At 37.3% G+C, this 20,542-nt stretch overlaps 1 protein-coding gene across 1 annotated transcript in view; it reads right to left on the bottom strand.

Annotated features, from left to right (window-relative positions):
- The window catches only part of plch2 (phospholipase C eta 2), a 207,014-nt gene that overhangs the window by 28,015 nt on the left and 158,457 nt on the right, over window positions 1–20,542 (bottom strand). Inside the window, exons 5-11 of the mRNA XM_015394604.1 lie at window positions 19,607–19,777; window positions 18,139–18,232; window positions 17,377–17,580; window positions 12,602–12,722; window positions 7,051–7,222; window positions 5,487–5,594; window positions 2,130–2,285 (exon numbers count right to left, since the gene is read on the bottom strand). Of these exons, the coding sequence (XP_015250090.1) occupies window positions 2,130–2,285; window positions 5,487–5,594; window positions 7,051–7,222; window positions 12,602–12,722; window positions 17,377–17,580; window positions 18,139–18,232; window positions 19,607–19,777 (1,026 nt within the window). The remainder of the gene's footprint in view (window positions 1–2,129; window positions 2,286–5,486; window positions 5,595–7,050; window positions 7,223–12,601; window positions 12,723–17,376; window positions 17,581–18,138; window positions 18,233–19,606; window positions 19,778–20,542) is intronic.

Raw genomic sequence — 20,542 nt, 5'->3', positions numbered from 1 at the left:
TATTTAAAAAGGAGAAGTCTGGTTATATTCAGAATTCAAAATCTTAAGTTAAAAAGTGTTTAAATAAGAGTCATTTTCATTAGAATGTGCTTTACTGGAGGCATCCATGTTTGTCAAAGAACACTACTGCCACCTACTGGTTTGTGACGTCACGGTGCGGTATCGGCTGTTGATCAAGTCCCAGTGCTGTATCTGGTGTTTGTCACAACGCGCTATTATCCAAGTCANAGTTTTAGGTATAAATAATGATCCATTAATTATTCCTTGCTGAGTGTAGTTTTCCTTTAATACAAAAATCATAAGCAGAGACATTTTTTGATACTGGAATAAGTTAGTGATGCTTTCAACTATTCTGAGTCCCCTTTAAAAGATCCCATCTTTGGCAAAATTGCCATAAAAAATGAGAAAAGGAATAGGAGAAATGTCTGCTGTTGGTTCAGCTCTGGTAAAAGAAAAGTGAAGGACCAAAAGATAAAATTGGTTTTAGGATTACAGGATAAAGAGGCAGATTAAGGAGCTCATTGCTGTGCAGATTGATGCAGCTCTCCCTCTGATTTTAGAACCAGCCTGGAATGTGAGAAGCTCTATGAGCTGCAATCAGAACCAGAGAGGAGATGGTAGCAACACAAGAGAACTGCTGGCTACTAACAATACAGCTAATAAGGATTCGCCTAAAGAACATCCTCCCTCTATGCTTACAGATTAGATATCAATGTGCTTTATCTTTTCAAAAGTATGTCTAAAAAAAAAAAAAAAATTATGTTGAAAATAAAAAGTATTCTCTAGAAATTAAAATGATCTTAAGCTGTTAGTAAACAGTAACATTTTTAATTGATTATTTAAAACAATTATTGATTATATATTCATCCTCAAAATTCCGTTACTAGAGGTGAATTTTTTTAACCTACCCAGCTGCTGAATCTAATCAATTTTCCTCTATGAGGATGATAAAGATGAACTTATCTTCCTAACAATAACAGTATGATTGTTCTACAGGTTTGTGAGTTTGTTTAATCTATTGTTTAAGGGGTCAATCAGCCAGTCAGCTTTCTCCGTTTCTTCCATCTTCTCTGCTCCTGAAAGAATCTTACTGCTCTTAATATTTTTCCACTTTAGCAGCTGGGGTGCTTTGTGAATAATTTCTATAGTATTGTGGTAAAATTCTAAGATGCCACCAGAAGCTACTCTTCTATCTTAGGATTTTTTTATGAATCGGGCCCTGACATCTGCTGTGGTTTTCTCCACAGCCTCATCGGGCTTCTGTTTTTTTAATTGTCCACTAAGAGGAAAGGAAGAAGCTAATAATAAAATCTCCCACCAGTAAATAAAAGCTTTTTGTGATATTGTGCCGGAGAAATAACTTATTTTAAAAGAATCTGTTTAATCTTTACACTAACGACCTGTCCAGGTTGTACCCCGCCTTTCGCCCATTGACTGCTGGAGATAGTCACCAGCACCCCTCGCGACCCCACTCGGGATAAGCGTGTTAGAGAATGGATGGATGGATGGATGGATGGATGGATGGATGGATGGGTTTAATCTTTAAGGTCTCACCATTTAATTTCAACATTTTGCTTTAGTTCTCCATCTCTTTCTACATACATTTAAACATGTTTGTTTTATTTTGCTAAGAATAATGTAAACTTGATTTGGTATAAATATGTTTTTAGCCAATAAAAAAAAACAAAAACATAACTATTACGAAAGCAACGGTAACCATTAACTTTCATCTGTTGAACAGATTCTTCCTGCTGAGGAGACTGAGGTCTTTTCGAGTGCAGGGGGCGCTCCTAAAGACCTTCTATGACTCTGTTTTGGCATCAGCCATCCTCTAATTTCCGCTATTTTCAAATATCCATTACTGTAAAAATGTCCATATATTGGTTATTTATTCTCTTACATATACAATGTTTTCTATAATCTTTTCGCTGCTGTAAACACCAGAATGTCCCCATTGTGGGACAATAAAGGGATTTTCTATTCTATTCTATTCTATTCTATTCTATTCTATTCTATTCTAACTTTCATCTGTTCTCAATAACAATGAAAAAATGTCAAATGTGTTATGATGACCCTGAAGGGACCAGAACTTCTTTGCCAAATAATAAGCTTCAAAGCATAGTGATTACCTTGCCGTCACCCTTTTCCGGGTTCTTCCCACTCGGTGGGAGGCCCGCGATGGTGAAGCTGTCTGGGTCCTCTCGGTCGCGGATCTTTGACTCTTTCATCAGGCTGTCCAGTTTTTTCTTAGCCATGTTTTCCACCTGCTTCCTGTTAGCTGATGTCTGTAGGACAGGGCAGCAGTTGAAGGTCAAACGATAAGAACAATACTGTAGAGAGGTGTTTATGATTGGTTAATAATGGGCAGTTTAGTTCTGGAGGTCTTCCCACTTTGAAAGGCTGCCATGTTCTATACATGGGATTCACAGCAGAAAAAAACTTGGTCAAACGATTTTGTCTTGTATCATTTCATGAAAATTGCTCTACAGAGCAGCTAAGACCTGTGGGTAAAGCTTCAAAAAGATGAGGCGAGTCAAATCAAGCGTTTTCTGGAGTGTGAGGTTTCTTAAAGTTCTATATATTTTTTCACTGAACATTCTTCAACTTTTTCCAGAAATGTAGCTTTATTTCTAGTTCATTAGCAGTGGAGGCTGGTCAATAGAGGGCGCTAGGGCGCAGCCCGACACACCCAATTGAAACTTGATTCAGACATAAAAAAAACAAATAATAATTAAATAATTAAAAAATATTTTTTAGATTTACAAGATAAATATTTAATCTTTACTGGTGAGCAAAGCTGTCTCGTTCATCTTCGGATTGGTGACGTATTTACGCTGTGGGGCGCCACATTTTTTTGGCCTTAGGCTCTCTAAAAGTTGTACACAGGCAGTAGCTCCTCTGCAATGCAAAACGAAAAGGGAGCTAAGGATGGAGCAGAGCTGCACTCAGAGCGGACAGGAACTGTCGTCAAAGTCTTTGTGCAGCTGATTGACAGGTCAAGACGCCAAAGTGAAATCCCTCAAAGCAAACTTACCAAGAGAAGCTGGAGGTGAAATCGTTTGAGCCGAACATTAAAATTAATCAGAAGTCCAAAGACAGATGGCAACGGTTCACACGGTCTTCTAGGACCTGTTTAACTACAAGGCTTGGCTAACTGCATGCAGCGAGGCTAACGCTTTATTCTACTTTCTCGGTCTCCTTTTTCAAACACCAGGATCTGACCCAGCATGGATAAAGACAGCTAGGACTGATTTAAAGCACTTTTTAAAAAGGCAAAGAATAATAACAATCTGGGATTCACATGGAAAATAAAATATAGTTTACATTTGTTTGGTGTTTGTTAATTTGCATATGTTGCTCTTAAATAAACACATTCTAAGAAAATGAATAGTTTTGATATATTAAAAAATACAAAGCTGACTAATAGCTTCTCCATTATTAAAGTGGTACATTATTTTTTTAGGTTTGTGACGCCATATTGTACCATGCATAACACAGATTTGCCTTCACAAAGCCTTAGAAGGGCAAGATTTAAGTTCTGGAATGGCCATCGCAATCCCCAGACCTGAATATTATTCAACATCTGTGGAATGATTTGAAGCAGGCTGTCTATGCTCGGCGACCATTAAACTTAACTGGACTGGAATTGTTTTGCAAAAAAGAATGTTCAAAATTCATGGCTTACTAAACTAGCCCCACCCGCCAGCGCCTAAAATCATTTTTGCCTGCGATTGGTCTTGCTTAAATCAATCCTCCAGGCCCTAGAACTGGCGGGCCAATCAAAACGCAGAGATGTGTTTTTAATTTCTGGGTGCAAAGCAGGCGGGGTTTCGAGGGCGTGACGACAAAGCTGCATGAGGCTGGAGAAAGCACAACAAGGATGATTGCAACAACTATTGAGCAGCAGCATGCACTGCGGCAGCGGCAGCTTTCAATGGAGCGCTCCATTGAAAGTTAAAAGTTCTCTTTTCTGTTGGTGTAGTTCAATAAAAGTAGGTTTTAAGATCATTTGAGGTGAGAATATTCTACTTTAAAGCGTCACTATGTGGCCCATTGACCGATTTAATGCATTCTAGAAATTATAGCAGTGATCCCATTTAGTTCCTAAAGCACCAGCCCTTTATAAAAATAAGAGATCATTAAAGGTCTATTAAAAAGAAATCATATTTCCAAAAATAAAATCAATTCTTTTGGAGGCACTAGAGAGGGAGGTGGAACCAAAATAAGTATTTTAAGGTCCAGATATAATAGCGTAATACAGACTCAACTGACAGCCATATCCATCAAGATCTTTAACGAGTCTCTGTACCTGTGGGAGGTTCCCTAAAGCTTCAAATGCCTCCCCTCATTTTAGTACCACACAAACCTCTACTCTGTAAACAAACTGCAGGGGAAGTGTGGATTTGATACAATTAGTCAATGCCTTCACTGCAACACCTTGTTCATAAGGTGCATCTGCTCCTAAAAACAACCCATTAGCAACATGAACGTGTTTGTCTAAATATTTACTACAATTACTTTTTGTAGAGTTGCAATCAAAATGCTTTCAATGAAAACAAAGTTGAGCCAAAGTTAAATCCCTTTCTCATGCAACAAAGCTGATTCTGAACTCTGTACTTTAGTTTGAGTAATATGCACACGCATAGCTCGGCCACAAGATGGCAGAGTTGATTCATAATAATGATTTCATAATAAACAATGATGGAAAAAAAAGCATCAGTTTTGAAAAAGCCAAATCGAAGTCATATCCACACAGAAATAAGTTTAAGGAACTTTTTGATAATATAATTAATAAAAACAATCTGACAATTAATTGAATAGTTCGTGTTTGAATGATTCTTCACTTTCTGCTACAGTTTTTATGTATTAGTTCTGATTTCTAATTAGTTCAGACATAAAAAATGAGCAAACTACATGCAGACATTAAAGATTAAAATATTCTGTCAGTAAAAACTAAACTGTAACAGCAGCACCTCCTCAGAGTTAAGTTAAAATAAAAAGGCTCTAAGTGTTCTCTTCACACTTAACTTTCTTCAATTAAACATTCTCTGGTTTTGACAAACATTAAGATAATTCCTCCTGAATATGTGCAATTGCTTCTCTAGTCTAATGTATCCGAATAGCTCCTTCATAGAATCAGTTGATGCAGTTTTAGAGCAGACAACTTTAACAGGAAGGATGAGGCAGATGGGACATGACTGGGATGACTAAAGATGAAGTATGAGATACGATACCTTCCACTTTGAAAGGAGTTAGCACACGTGCAGGAAGAGAGGAGAAGAAGAGAGGAGAGCAGGAAGTAAGACCAACCACTCGCACAAAGCAGGAACAAAGCAAACCAGGAGAACACTTTGTCAGCAAAGCCTGATACGAACATAAACCACTACAAACTGGAAACTCATGCCAAAATGAATACTTAATCTACTGAACACAGGAACACAACATCTGCTGGAAACTGACCAGAACACATCAAAGGGAGTACGTACATCTCCGTTCATCAGCTTACAGTCGTCTTCCATCTCATCAGCACTGTCCTCATCAGACACGTCTCCCTCCTCGGCGTTCTCATCAATATTTGGGGGCAGCTTCTTTCCCTGAAGGAGAAGTAGAAAACTTATTTCTATACAAGGATGGAACTGTCCCAGAATCCTTAAATAAATCATTTATAGGCTACTCTTCAACCGGAGCACTGAGTTTCTGTTAAAAGACAGTTGGATTGATACAGAAAACCAAACCAGACTTCAGGCTGAAAACCTGCAACCCCTGGCAAAAATTATGGAATAACCAGCCTCTGTTGTTTAATTTTTGTAGGGGAAAAAAAATGATACAAAACTAAAGTCATTTCAAATGGCAAATGTTTGGCTTTAAGAAACACTAAAACAAATAAAGAATAAAAACGTGGTAGTAATGGTGACGTTTTTAGATGAAGCACGGGGAAAAAAATATGGAATCCCTCAATTTTGAGAAAAAAATTATGGAATTACCCTGTAAATTTTCATCCCCAAAACTAACACCTGTATGAAGTTGGACCTGCTTGTTATTCTGCATCTAAAGAGGAGCGATCACACCTTAAAGAGCTGCTGCACCAAGTGGACTGACATGAATCATGGCTCCAACACCAGAGATGTCAATTGAAACAAAGAAGTCAAACGCTTTAAAGAGGGTAAATCAGAAATGTTTTTTAAAGTTATTTGGTCAACCTTTTATTCTCTACAGATGAGCTGCGCTGCAGTTTGTTGCAGCTAAACACAATCTGAAAACAATCTTTATTGCTTTAGTCAGACAGGCTTCCTCCTGACCCAGATACCATATTCACATACTTCTCTTTCTTCACTTCAATCAGTCCATAACTCAGCCTTTGAAGTTCTATTGTAAAGATCAACAACTGCAATGCCGACTCCAATTTCTCTGTCCTGTAATGATTGGAACTGTAATAAACTTAGTTTTTATTGCTGTTTTTTAGTCATTTTTATATAGTTTTACCAAGTTTTGAGTTAAGAGTAATTAAACCAAGTAGCTTGCTCCCAGGAAAAGAACCAGGAGGGAAGATCAGAGGTGTAATTGCCTTCAGGGGGACATAACTTCCTTTTTTAAAAACTGACAGACTGTAATAGGCGCCTGTAGGCTAAGTCATCGGACTGTGACAAATTTCAGAGTGGAAGTCATCGGAACATTGTACAGTAGTAGCCATACAACGTTTCCCCACTTATCTGATGGGCCCTAGGCTGGTCCCCTACAATTCCCTTTTAAACATCAATATTTGTAATAAAATATTCTTTCTGTCATGATTTGTGGACATTAAGATCTAAAGAGAAGCGTCATCTTCTGGTCAGACCCTGTAATTCAGTGAAAGGGTGGAGTCAGAGTAAAAAAATATGCAAGAGGGGGTCATTCCAGTGGCTGAAAGTTGTATAGGAATTTTTCTGGGAGTTGAAGGGGAGTGGTTTGCCATTCAGCCTGCGTTCGACTGAGAATGGCCATTTTGAATGGCTGCTACTGTACCATCTAAAAACTGGCCTGAACCACAGCAGAATATCGTTCAGACTTTACCTTCACAAGGATCTTGCCCCTGAGCGATTCTGGTGATGGCAATCTCCCGGACTCATCTGCCTTGACAGTGGACACATCTAGTTTATCCCCAAGGATCTCAACCAGGTATTGGGCCATCTTCTTCTGCTGAGGAACACTGCAGTGGTTCTCTATGGACAGGATGACTGGGTAGCTGAGAAAAAACAACAGGTTGGATCAGTAACTGGATTTGGGATGTATTTCTTAGCGTGTTGAACATTGCATTCACCTAGCAAGCAAAATTAATTGTTGTAAGATTTATTAATTCATAAACTCCTGAAAATACATCTTGCCAGGAGCCAGAAGATGCCTTTGCCTTGATAGAGAATTGTTTCAGACCAATGATATGCAGAGACGTGTATGACGTCAACACTTCAACCAGAGGCAAAAGGCTAAAGCTTAACAAACATGGCTGCGCCGGTTTCAGCTGGTTTTATTTCTTTTAAAAAGTGAAGGAAGCAATTTTTTGCATTTGTGGATGGGAAGATGTTTGTATGTTCACCCTAACAGTATTTGATAAGAGTTTGATTTATCAGTTAACTTCACTAGTTGGGAGACAAATCAAGCTGCTACTGCTGCTGTGGTTGGCCAAAAACTCAACATGGGTGGCAGATAACTAATCAGCCCAAAGAATTATACTGACTGTCCCTATCTTTTATCTTTTACATTCAATTTGAATTCTATACATTATCAATCGGTATGCCAGGTTAATATTGCATTATAGCATGGTGAGATCCTTTACTTTGTAATGTTGTGACTAATTGGTGTTGAAAATAATGCAGTGTTGTTAGCTAACAAATATAGCCAAAAAAAATGATTCTTTCCTGTCTTGGTATTTCAGGCTCCCCATACAGACAAGCTGGAACTGTTCATGCATCAAAGCAGACAGCCTCTACACAAAGGATATTTCAGTGCAATTCTAACTACATGGTTGGCTTGATTAAATCAAGGCTGGATCTACCATTTGCTGGATCAAAGCAGGATGGCCACATTAATGCAACAGTATTCCATATGACCTCCAGCTCTTTGGAAGATTTACTTGGGGGTGCGTTGGTGTGAGTATTTGGATGGGTAAGCATATTTGTAGAATAAGCTGAGTTTAGCACCTAAAAGAGTGCAGTTGTTAGTGGTAAAAACAGCAGAAACTCAGCCACACAGAGAAACAGCAGTAGTAGCCATTCAAAATTTCCCCACTTTCCTTGATGGGCCCTTGGCTGGTCCCCTATAATTCCTGTTTAAACATAAATATTTGTACTAAAATATTCTTTCTGTCATGATATTTCCAGATCATACCCAGAAGTTCTGGGCGAGGAGGAGGAGTAGCAACAATCTTTCAGTCTGACTTACTGATTACTCCCAAGGCAGTTAATACTTACAACTCTTGAACCCTAATTTCCCTGATCCAAATTTCAAAGCAAGAAAACCTCTTCTTTTTGTAACTTTGTATTGTCCACCAGGTCCCTACTCTGAATTTTAGATGAGTTTTCAGAGTTCCTTTCTGATTTGGTATTAAATACTGACAGGGTCATCATAGTGGGAGATTTTAACATCCATGCTGACATTGAAGGCGATAGCTTAAGAGCAGCCTTTAATGCTATCTTAGACACTATTGGCTTTGTTCAAAATGTGAATAGTCCCACACATTCTCATCTTCATACTTTGGATCTTGTGCTGACATACGGCATAGAATTTGAAGAAATAACAGTATTTCCTCACAAACCTGTCCTCTCTGACCACTTTCTAATAACCTTCAGGATTACTTTAACAGAGTTCTCCTCCCCCAAAAGAAGGTTCAATTTTAGTAGATCTTTATCAGATAGTGCAGTTATAAATTTTAAAGAATCTGTTTCACTTTCTCTCTCCTCTGTGTCGCTGAGCAGTGCTGCAGAGTGCAAAAGTTTAGCTTATTCCCCTTCACAGGTTGATGATTTTGTTGATGAGGTTGCTAGTTCTCTGCGTACTGCCTTAGACAACGCAGCTCCTTTGAAAATGAAAGCTGGCCCCGTGGTTTAATGCAGAGCTATGAAGATTTCTCTTTTTGGAATTATCTCCAAAGGTTCAAGAGGAGTTCCTAGAACAGAGTTGGCCTTCTTCATAGAATTGTTGACCTTTTTCAAGCTATTTTTTTTTTTAGAATCTTTGTTTAAAATGTCAAAAATAGAGTTCGAGACTATTTCTGACATTTTGAAATGAAAAAAGCTTCCTGAATGGGAAGCAAAATGTCTTCCAACGTGGAAACAAAGTCCAGTGGGTTGTTTTTTTTTTACTTTTTAGGAATGACTATGACCTGGATGACTGAGAATCTTCACCAGCACAGTGTATGAAGCGCACATGAGAAAAAAACCCTTGTCTTACTTACAACTTACTACAGATTTTTGTGTTGTTTTAAGAAAAATGCTGTTGTTGTCTTATAAAAGTTTTAAATACTTGATACAATTCTAGGCCTGAATAGTAAGATTTGATGAAAAGCATTCAAACAAACATGATTTAATTTTTACAGATGTCCATGTGATGATAAAGAACATTTTAAAAACAAAGTATGACACCTTACAAGCCTCAGACAAAACCCAGAATAGTGGGAACAATACTCATTCAAACCACTGCTGCAGTGCCATCTCTGTCAGAATGAGGGTTTTTAGTCCAGTTCCATCTAAAATGGGTTTCTCTATATTTAGGACCATGGAAAATCTGACTTCTCTGAAGTCGAATGCAGCCTAACACCCTACTCCATTTTGGCCAATTATCTGTGGAACATGGAATCCACAATCAGCTTTTTGAAAAGCATAGGGGTGAAGATGCACACAAAGGTAGCGCTTTTGAATCCTTTATTTTGAGAGATGAGTTAAAAATAGAGTCTGGGATCTGTTTGTGTGTTTATGTCAATGAGATTATCTGCTTTTGATTCAGCAAAAGCAGCAAGCATGAATACTTTTATTAGTCTGTGGTCAAATTAGTGAAGAGCATTTCAGAAGAGTTACAGGAACATAATTACTTTGGCTACAGTAAATGAATCCATACCATTTGAATCCATACCATCTTTTACAACACCTTATTTTAAATATTTTTCAAACTTGAATGTAAAAATGATACACGGCACATTGTATAGGTTTTTTAAAATATTATCTTTAAAGATCCTGTTTGTTCACAAGAGTGGCAAAGCCCAATTTTGTTAATATATTTTGTACTCGGAGGAAAAAGGAATGAAAATAATTTTTCTTTACAAGAGATATGCTCATAAATGTTTTCCAAATGGTGTAACTAACAAAACCTAACTAGTATCAAGTTGTGTTTAAAGGGAGACTAAGAAGTTCAACACAGAGTAGTATTTATTTGGAAACCTTCCAGAGAAGCATTGCCACCAAAAAGCAGCCCAGCAGTTGATACATGCCGAAAAAACCTGGGACAAAAATATATAAATGTATGCTTAAATAGTAAGTAAGCTAGAAATGGGGAATGAAAACCGTTAATCTTTAGTCCCAGGCAGTTCTCATTTGCTATTCAAGAATTTCCACCTTAAAATATTGCATTTTACCTTGATTCGTCGTCAAACATTTATCCAACATTAGCCTATGCCTGTCATCACCTCTTCAAAAAAGAAAAACCTTTAGTAAAAGAAAACACATCGAAGCCCTTTTTATCATATGTCACTTTTTATCACAGGGATCATCCTAATCGAAATAAAAATAATCATTTAACACACTATATCATCAGTTGTGACTGGTTGTGATTAGGGCTGCAACTAACGATTATTTTAAAAATCGATGAATCGGCCGATTAATCGATGAATCGGACAAAAAAGATTTTTTATATTAACCTCTTTATTCCAAAATAAACATTTTAGACAGAACAAACAAGCACACAAGTACAGGTTGCTCATTAACTGTACTGTTGCAATATGAAAAATAAATGTTTGTGTTAAAACTACGCAAACTTACGTGAGAAATTTAGCTGTACATCCACAAAATATAGGCTACTTTGTTTCATAACAAAGGCAAAAAAAAAGGCATTTTTGATTTTAAAAGCCCCTAATGGGCTCAAACAATAGGCCCCCCCATTTCAACAAATGAGGTTTTTTTAGACTAGAAGAGTTCTGCCTTTTAAGACAGGAAAGTATAGCAGTTAAAGTTGCTACTTGAGAAAATACTGAACCATAGAGATAAAAATAGCCCTGTGATTCAAATTATAAATTGTATTTGGAATAAAAATGAGAGAACTAGGGGTGCTAAAAAACACATCCTCCAAAGACAGATATTTACATGGGAATGTGGCATATAATTAATTGACATATTACTGATCTTGCTGGATTTTATTCTGCTTTACTTCCATAAATTGCAGGATCTTCTTTACTTTATCTTTGCCAGAAGATTTAAACTTTAAAAGCCTTGCCCTCATAATTTGCAAGTTAATTTATTTATAAAGAAAATATAAACGCTGCTTAAGCTAATTCAAATGAAATTAAAAGTAAAATAAGTAGCCAACCTTATCACTGTCTGTAACCTACTAACACGGTAAGGAAAGCATCAGATGAGCTACCTGAGAAACTAACGTTACGTTTCCCCTCTTTAAAACAAAACAAACATGGTGGTTCCGTGCCATGTTAATTTGTTTTTATAAAAGTTGCATGTTACTCCTTTTTTCGCTTTACAAAGCGCAGGCTATTTTAATTATTGTGATCAATTTGCAGCCGTCAATCCCTGCGCATGCGCGCTTCATAGGCGCCCCACGGCAGCAGCTGCCGCTGCAGGACAAGTTTAGGAACGATACTTTCGTAAGAGTCTCCAAAATCCGCCAGTGACACCGTAAAAAGTCGCCAGATTTGTCGCTAGTCGCTTTTTTGAAAAAAAGTCGCTGGAGGGGTCTGAAAAGTCGCTAAATATAGCGACAAAGTGTGCCGTATTTTTTTTTTCTTCCCCCGTTTCAGTCAAGTAGCAGTGATGACGACGGCGATGGATGACGCATTAATCGCGCGACACAACTAAGCGATGATGAAATTCGTTGCCAACGCTTTTAAAAGTCGATTTTTATCGATTTTATCGATTCGTTGTTGCAGCCCTAGTTGTGATGAACTTCCGCTTCTTCTTCTTATATCTTAAAATGGTGTGCTCTGTTCCTCATCTTTATGTTAACAGTAGCACAATCGTCTACAATAACAGCTGTTTCTACTTGAACATGCTCACACGCTTTATTTGCCGTAATAACAGTCTATATGAAACACCCCCTCATTCATAAAATGGTACATTTGGGACATTTCCGGGTACAGGTGGTCAAAAATAGGGCCCGCCACCAGAAATCGAGGTCTAGTCACCTTGGCTAAAGTCTCCTCTTAAAAGCCAGAAGGGGTGTTAAAGTGCCCCAAAACCTGTGCTGAACTGCCCCCTACAGTGGTGAGGACCTGCGATATTCGCCCTTTTTTAATTTTTCTTCCCACCCCTGGCCTTCAAAAAGTCTGTGCACGCCACTTGAAATAACTGGGCTGCTGAAGTGTTCCGAACATCTCAAAAGAGGATTAATGTGTCAGTGTGCTTGAACGTACTCAGTCTTGATGAAGGCGTACTTGTTGATGGTCTCAATCACGTCTCTGAATAGGATCTTGGAGGTGAGGGTGTAGCCATGGTGTACGATGGGCTCTCCATCCTGACCGTCCCAGCAATCAACTGTGAAAAGAACAGATTTACTGAGCAAGATGAATTCATGACAGAACAGAGGAACTTAATACTAAGAGTTGTTTACATTTAAAGCCCAGACTTTTCTTTTTATATTCAACTATAGTGAAAATGTTTTTTACAGTTTTCTTTCTTAAGTTTGAAAATGGTTTGCATGTTAAATTAAGGAAACTCTAGAGGCAGAAGCAGCAGATTAACACCATACTGCTTCAGTGTAATGTTCTGTTTATCCAAAGAAAAACGTTCCTTTTTTGCAGCCTTGTATAAGCGTCTTCTAGTTCATGCTCATGTTTGCTTGTTGATGATTTTTTGCACCTGCACATTTGAATGATTACTAAGCAATTTCCTCACTGGAGACTGAAAAGAACATAATGGTTTCAATGTAGATGAAATATTAATGATAAAAAAGCACATCTCTTGGCGCACACACGCCATTTAGCTCCAATTAGTGTTTCAAGAAGTGAAATGGCCTTTCATTTGGCCTCGGTGCATCAGCACACAGCGTACAGCACTTTAATCTTTGAAGCTCAGCGGCAGCTTTGTTTCACAATCATATAGAAAGAAATTCTTAATCTTCATTATTAAGCTCAGCCCGTTTAGATTTTATTAGTGATTTAATTAATGATTCTACTTTTTTGAGTTTATCTGTTTCAATAGAGTGGAAGTATAACACCAGGTGTTACCATGGCTGTGGGAATTGGGGGGTGCGGGGGGAACTGCAGCACCCCCTAGTGCCGAGAGGGAGATTGTTTGTATTTGTATGACAGAAAGGCATTGAGGAATATTTTTCAGGTGGAAGCATTATTTTAAATGTCACCATTTCTGAATCAGGTCAGACCGATATGCTGATTTACATTACTGAAGACCTTCTGCATAAGACAAAACCTTTTCTCCTAAGATTTAGCCGTTTTTTTTCATTGAAATTTACCAATAATGTGACCAAATTGAAAAGATAATCAGAATAAGAGAGCAGGCTTATCTAACACATGCTGGTTACATCACCAGAAATGCATAATTACCTCCGTTCCCTCCTTAGAAAGGTCTGAAAAATTAGTTTACTATGATGCCAGCCATTAGTGGGCGGGGCTAAAAGTGAATACCTACTGTAATGTTACTCCCGCAGATTCACAAATGTCAGGTGAAATTTAAAATCTCATTTTATTGGTTTACACAGCTATAAAACAAAAAGTACGTGTGAAAAAATAATTTTGAAACATGTTTTAGAACTTTAAAAGCCCCATTTGAAATGCGTGTGGATAGAATACCATGTGACTGTTTTGGCCATTTCTATAAATAGATAAACATGGGCTGGTGTCTGCTGGGTCCTGTAAAAATGGCACAATTTATAAATTTCCTATGAATGTTTTGGGAAGTAATTTAGAATTTTTTTATTTTACTATCACACCTGTTTGGATTTTAATTAAATAATTTTGAGGCCTAATCAACACAAGTTCATGGAAGTTACATTGTCATGGCAACGTCAAGTACGGTTCGCAGCAGCAGACTAGTAAATGACAGAAATGACGAAGAAATATGACAAGGAAATATTTGGATTTGTCTGCTTATAAGAGACTTTATCTCCAAAGAAAGTGCACTTTCATATCTTTTCGTGCAGTTTAACAAAACCATAGTATTTTAGAGTGTTATTTGGATTTTGTGTTCTTTGTGTAATGGATGTAAGGAACTGTTCAATAAGGCTCAAATAGTATAATTTAATTATTTCCTTGTGGTTTGCGTAAAAGGATTATAGAGCTAATAGAGTCGCCTGTGACATAAACGCAGTGACTCAGGTTTATGCCAGCTGACAAAATCTATGTTGTTAGTGTTATTGTGAAGTTTAATTGAAAGCACATATATTCACCTGAGAACTGATAATGTCTGTGTGATACAGACCCTGTTGGCGTGCACTGACGTGTATATGACAATAAAGTAGTGAATCTCAATCTATTTACTTATTTATTTTTATTATATTATAAATAGGCGTATAGGCTCATAGGTCTCTTGTCCAAAAAAAAACAAAATTTTCACAGCACCCTAATGTTCAAAAGTACTTCCAGAGGCCTTGGGTGTAACACACAAGATTGTATACAGAAATTAAGGAGTAATTGATAAAAATTTAATGTTTAGAATAAAATTATAACATTACTGAATTTACTGAAGCTTTGGTGCCTCACCCTAATCTCGTGAGACCATCCTGATCTCGCAAGCTTTCAAGGTTTCACTCGCAAATCAGTCTGGAGACTCTCCNAGTCTAAAGAACATGGCGGCTTCAGCCGATGAAACTAGCGTTAGCTATGCTATCGAGCAAGTTTTATCGGAATTACAGAGTTTCTTCACTGAAAGAAGAGCAAAACACTGCTCTGGAGGCTTTTCTCAGAGGAAAAGATGTTTTTGCTCTTCAAGAGTTTGTTCTTGTGGTTGTGTTTTCGTTATCCCTCTGTTAGTACGTCATATGCTTCGTTGATCTGATTGGTTTATTTGGCCCGTCTATCACCAACATAGGCCAATCAGCTAACCAGTAATTTCGCCCCTTCCCAAAATTACTTCAACGGAAGGTTTCCAGATGGATATGTGGAGCAAATCCATCCGGCGGAGTCAGGTTAGCCTCACCCAGTCGTTCACTAATAAATATATAAAAACTGTGAAAACTCTGGTGCACATAAAGAGATGCCCAAGAGAAAAATGCTAAAAACAAAGCAAACATTCATATCAGTGGAATAAGCTGTAGGCTTATAATGGGTAGGGTTCTTCTTAAATCTGCTTTAATGTGGGTTAAAAGGCCAATTGACTTTGCATCACCTGTCAATCAATCCCAGAGGCTTGTCAGCAACTGACCTATCAGCAATCTCTATTTGTCCAAAAGTGAAAGGGCCGTCCCCTGGAGGAGCACACTCCCAAAACACTACCAGGATTTAGCATTTTTGGAATGCTTAGACATGGGACGAGTGTTTAAAAAACAAAAAACAAAGCACGCATTAAAAGGCAAAATGTTGTCAATGAGCAACATGCAATTTACAGGGACATTACTCAATGCTGATGAAGATTATCAGTCATTCTGTGAAATAAAAAAACAAAAACAAAAACTCACTGGACTTGGTTTCCAAGATCTGAAGTTCAAGTCTTGGAAACCAAGTCCAGTGGATTTTTTTTGTTTTTTTGTTTGTTTGTGTGTTTTTTAAACTTTTTATGAACGACATTACCCTAAAAATTGAGATTTTGTAACATGGTTTGTTCAAAAAACAGTCTTGGAAAATGTAACAGATGAACAAAAGCTTGCTGCCGACTGCATGATCAGCTCAAAACAACTTATTACCATGAAATATGGGTTGTTCATCTGTAAAAAGGTAAAAGGTATAATGCCATAATAACAGATTGTTAATGTTTAGCCTTTGAAGAAGTGTGTGTTGCTAAATTAATTATGAACACATGTGGTAATAAACTATATTGAAGGCAACATGCTGGGATGAGCTTTAAATATTGATACCCAATACAGTTACAAAAGCTGTTACAGCTACAGGGGGGCTTAACTCCCACGAATGTGTACAATATCATTCCTCCTCAGTCTGTGAAAAAGTTTGGGCTTTTCCTTGATTTGTCATCAGAATTTGCTTAGAAAGCTTCAGTATACCAATCAAATAAATCAAACAACTCAATCAAAGAAATATCTAGAAGTGCAGATTATATAAAACTGCATCACTGACCCAGAGTTTTTCTAGTCATATTGAACGGTCTTGATGCTGAAGTCCGAATGTTCAGCCAAAACTTAAATATTTATTTATTTATTTATTTATTTATTTATTTTGTCATTTACACAGTTTATGGAGCAATTGGTGATTCTGCTGCTGCAGAAAATAATATATAGATGTGCAACAAAATAAACTGCAGGACCTTTAAAAACAGATACATTATCAATTTAGTACAAAATAAAATAGGTGGCTCAAATTGAATTTTTCTTTTTGAGGAGGAAAAAAACTAAATTGGGCTGTCTAGACTTCTGGGAAATTGTCAGATATGAGTTGTTTATGGGCAGAAAGGTCACATTTGGGTCACATTTGCACCATTGAGTAAATGTAGCCTTAGTCTAGCAGTAATCTCCACTTATAATAACTCATTCATGCACCAATAAGCTAAGCAACACAGGGTGAGCTGTTTTTCCCCTAAAATACATATCAAAATTAAAACTACAATCTGGGATGGACTGTTCCTCTTCTTCTGGCCTACATCTGATACAGCTCCAACAGGAAAAGGGGTGGAGATTGTATTGATAGAAATGATAGAGCAGTGACACAAATAAGGGATAATTACAATCATTGAAAATACTCAAAAATAATCTGCCAATGCTAAGTTCACAAAACTATGTGCAGCTTTTCAAACATCTATCCTTCCATCTGCTTATTTCTACTCTGCGTCAAAAAGGGATGATGTCTGTCTGCAGTAGATCATGTTTGATAGGAGGGAAGCTTGTAACATGAGCCTGCAATCAATGATGGATACATTCATACTCTGTGAAAATTTGGAATATGAAATTAACTGGGATTCATATTTTTAAACTGTGAGAAGCAGCCAGTCAAGCAGAATCAGTAAATAAGCTGTTCTGCTTTATTTGGGTCTAGAAGCATCATATAAAAATGTAAGCGTGAAGCACCTTCCACACAGCGACAGCCAGCCTGCAGCACCCAGGCGTACATGTCTACCCTGGACTGGGACATCAGCTGGTCCCCCATCAGGTAGGTGTTATGTGATGAAGCAATGAAGTAGTTGCACAGAGGCTGGTTCATGTCCTGGCTCACGTTGTAGTGCTCTGGGTTGAAGATGTCCCCAGCTGGACTGCGCATGTAGTTCGTAAAACCTGGACCCAAAGGAAAATAGCTTTAGCTACACAATGTCAAATGCAGGCGTTTTCCTACAGATCCTATAGGCAGATAAACTTTACAGACAAGACAGGGGTGAAGATGTGGGACATTTGCAAAGTAAAAAAGAAACTCTTAGTCATACAAAGTTTATCCATCAGCTTTTGCTGGAGGCAGTTCAGCTCTGGCACAAGAACCAGTTTAGGTTTATATAGCCAGAGAGCCTTCATGACCAAAAAATGAAAATGAAAAAAACAGCTCTTCTGTTTTCTAGACCTCTGTAGGATATTACAGTGTTATGTTTTGATATCATGGCCTTCATTTTAATGCTGCCTCAAACACCAAGGTTTTAGATATGAACTGGGGGCTAATCTACCATGTAAAAGAATATTATTTTTTATTTTCATAAAAGGAAAAACAGGTACCTAGATCCAAAGCTAAGAAAACACAAAAAAAAAACAAAAACAAAAAAAAAAAAAAAAAAGGTACCTAGATCCAAAGCTAAGAAAACACAAAAAAAAAACAAAAACAAAAAAAAAAAAAAAAGGCACCCTTACCATCTATTCCCAAAACGCCCTGCTTCTGGTTTTCAGAGCACGGCTCAAACTTGTTGATTATCTCCAGACAGTGGTCCTTAGTCACCGTTGTCATCTGCAAGATGAAAATATACCATTTCTAAGACACAGTTTATAAGCTAGAAACATAAGCAGATTACTTTTGCAAGGGTAAATTCCTTTGCTTTAGGTGCATACATGTCATCATTTCATCCATCCTGACTGCAAAACGCAGCCTGGTGCCTGGCAGCGGCTGTTTAAAGCTCTGTTTGAGCTCTAACAATCATTAAAAAGGAGGGGTCAATCCCCCTTTCTGCACAGCTGCATTCCCATCTTTAAATGCTTTAACAAATACAATTTTCAGTAGTCTAATCCAGTAGAAACTTACTCATAACCAATGTTAAAACAACTGCATCAGAGATGCTAACTCCAACTATGAATGAAGTGCTAAGACCTATTCTATATTTTGCAAACTGTGGCAAACATTAAAACAAAAATCATTCTGATATAAACACTTTTTAAATAATAAAAAAAACAAAGATATTTACTATGCAAGTTTTTTGACACTTTCTTTTTTTTTTGAAAATGATACAAATGTTGGGTTTGGCAATTATGACCAAAGAAATCCTAGGGAAGACAGCAGGTGAAACTAATTTTCAGGAGACAGTCACTGACAGCATGAGTAAGCCACTCTAAAGCATTTCCAAAGAACACCGTTGTCCACAGAGACCTGTAGATCAGTGATTCACAACCGGGGGTACTCTTACCCCTAGTGGTCCACCAGTGTATTGCATGAACATATTTTATTACTTAGGTAGTAAAATAAAATAGGGCTGTTTTGCTTTGTGAGGACCCAGTTGAAAAATTAAATAAGATTTTATCAACCAATAAATCAGTTTTTCTTATATGTTTGAAAACCAAGCAGATGAACAGACTGGATGTAGAGAAACTTTTTTTCCACACTGAGCTATTGGAGCTTATCAAAGCTGCTTAGGTGTCTTGATGAAAACAGCAAGTTAAAAAGTAAAACTTATTAAGTCAATCTAACTATAAATTTTTTATTTTGGCCCCAATTCATCTAGTTTAAATGTTATATAAGGGAGTTACTCAGAGGAGCTCTTGTTTTATAAAGGCAGGTTTTTAATATCCCTTTATTTACTATTTATTTTGATTCCCTACTAATGATTAGATTAAGTAAAATAGTTTTTATTTTATAATCAGTTATTGTACGTTCTCAATTTGGACAATCATCAATACTTTTGACTGAGAGAGGGACTTATGGTAAGACAAAAATTTCCAAAGGGGAACACAAGTCAAAAAAAGGTTGGGAAACACTGCTGTGGATTTGATAACAGAAAGTTGAGTGGAAGGAAAACTTCAGGAGGACTGAAAAGCGAGACTCATTGTAGGATTTGGGAGTGCTTTACACGAAGCGGACGGAGGCCATCATTAGCTGGACCATAAGATCTACCTTTTGCTCGGTCACCAGAAAGCGAGTGAGGTCATCTGTGTCCAGGTGGTCTTTGTGGTTGCTGTAGGTAAGCATGAGGAGATAAAGATCTCTACGAGTCGACATCATCTTGTAGAAGGAGCAGAACTCCTCAAACCCCAAAGTTCCCTGTTTGTCATCTGTGTCTGCCTCCTAAAAAACAAACAGACAGTAAAATCAGAATTTATTGAAACATTTTTATTTGCTTACCCTCCTGGGTTTCTATAATAGTTCAAACTAACTAAATGGTCGACACTTAATATTATTTACCGACACTTTCAGTTGAGGACCTGCCATCACTGGAAAAACAATTTAGAAATAAGTAAAAATTTCAGCACATAAGATGCAGCACACACTTATACAGGATGATAATACATAATCCAAACAACTAAGCTCTCTAGAGGTGACACATTCCTCCCACTACCTGACAGATCTGGCAGTGCAGAGTCTTTTTGAGGGTGTGCCTAGTTTATAAAAAATATATATATATTAACCTTATTTGAGTAAATAAGGGTAATTTTTTTTTTCTTCCTTCGTCCATATTGTTCCTTGGCAAAAGCCTCAGCTCTTATCTCTGTGCTCTTATTCTGCCTTATTTTGATAAGTTAAATTTAAAGTCTAGTAAAATTAAAGTACGATAGCTTTGAGAGTGAAATAGCAGGATGAACACGAACATGGGGCAGGCACTTTAACAAGTGATTAGTTTGAAAATACAAATGTGCTTGATCAATTGCGTTTTGGTACAGTATGATCTCCTTATGATAATACTTTATTAATTCCAAAAGGAAATAAATGTTGGCTTTTTTTTTTTAAAGTTGTTGTAAATGTAAATGTTACGACGGAGTATTAGGGCCACACATGAAGAGAAAAAATATTTTTGCCATGACGAGATTAAACTCGACATGTCGACTTTAAAGT

The sequence above is a fragment of the Cyprinodon variegatus genome, unplaced genomic scaffold, assembly GCF_000732505.1.
Source record: "Cyprinodon variegatus isolate N-32 unplaced genomic scaffold, C_variegatus-1.0 Scaffold698, whole genome shotgun sequence".
Lineage (NCBI taxonomy): Eukaryota > Metazoa > Chordata > Actinopteri > Cyprinodontiformes > Cyprinodontidae > Cyprinodon > Cyprinodon variegatus.
Note: the sequence above shows the minus strand (reverse complement) of the source record. Positions and strands in the feature narration are given on the sequence as shown.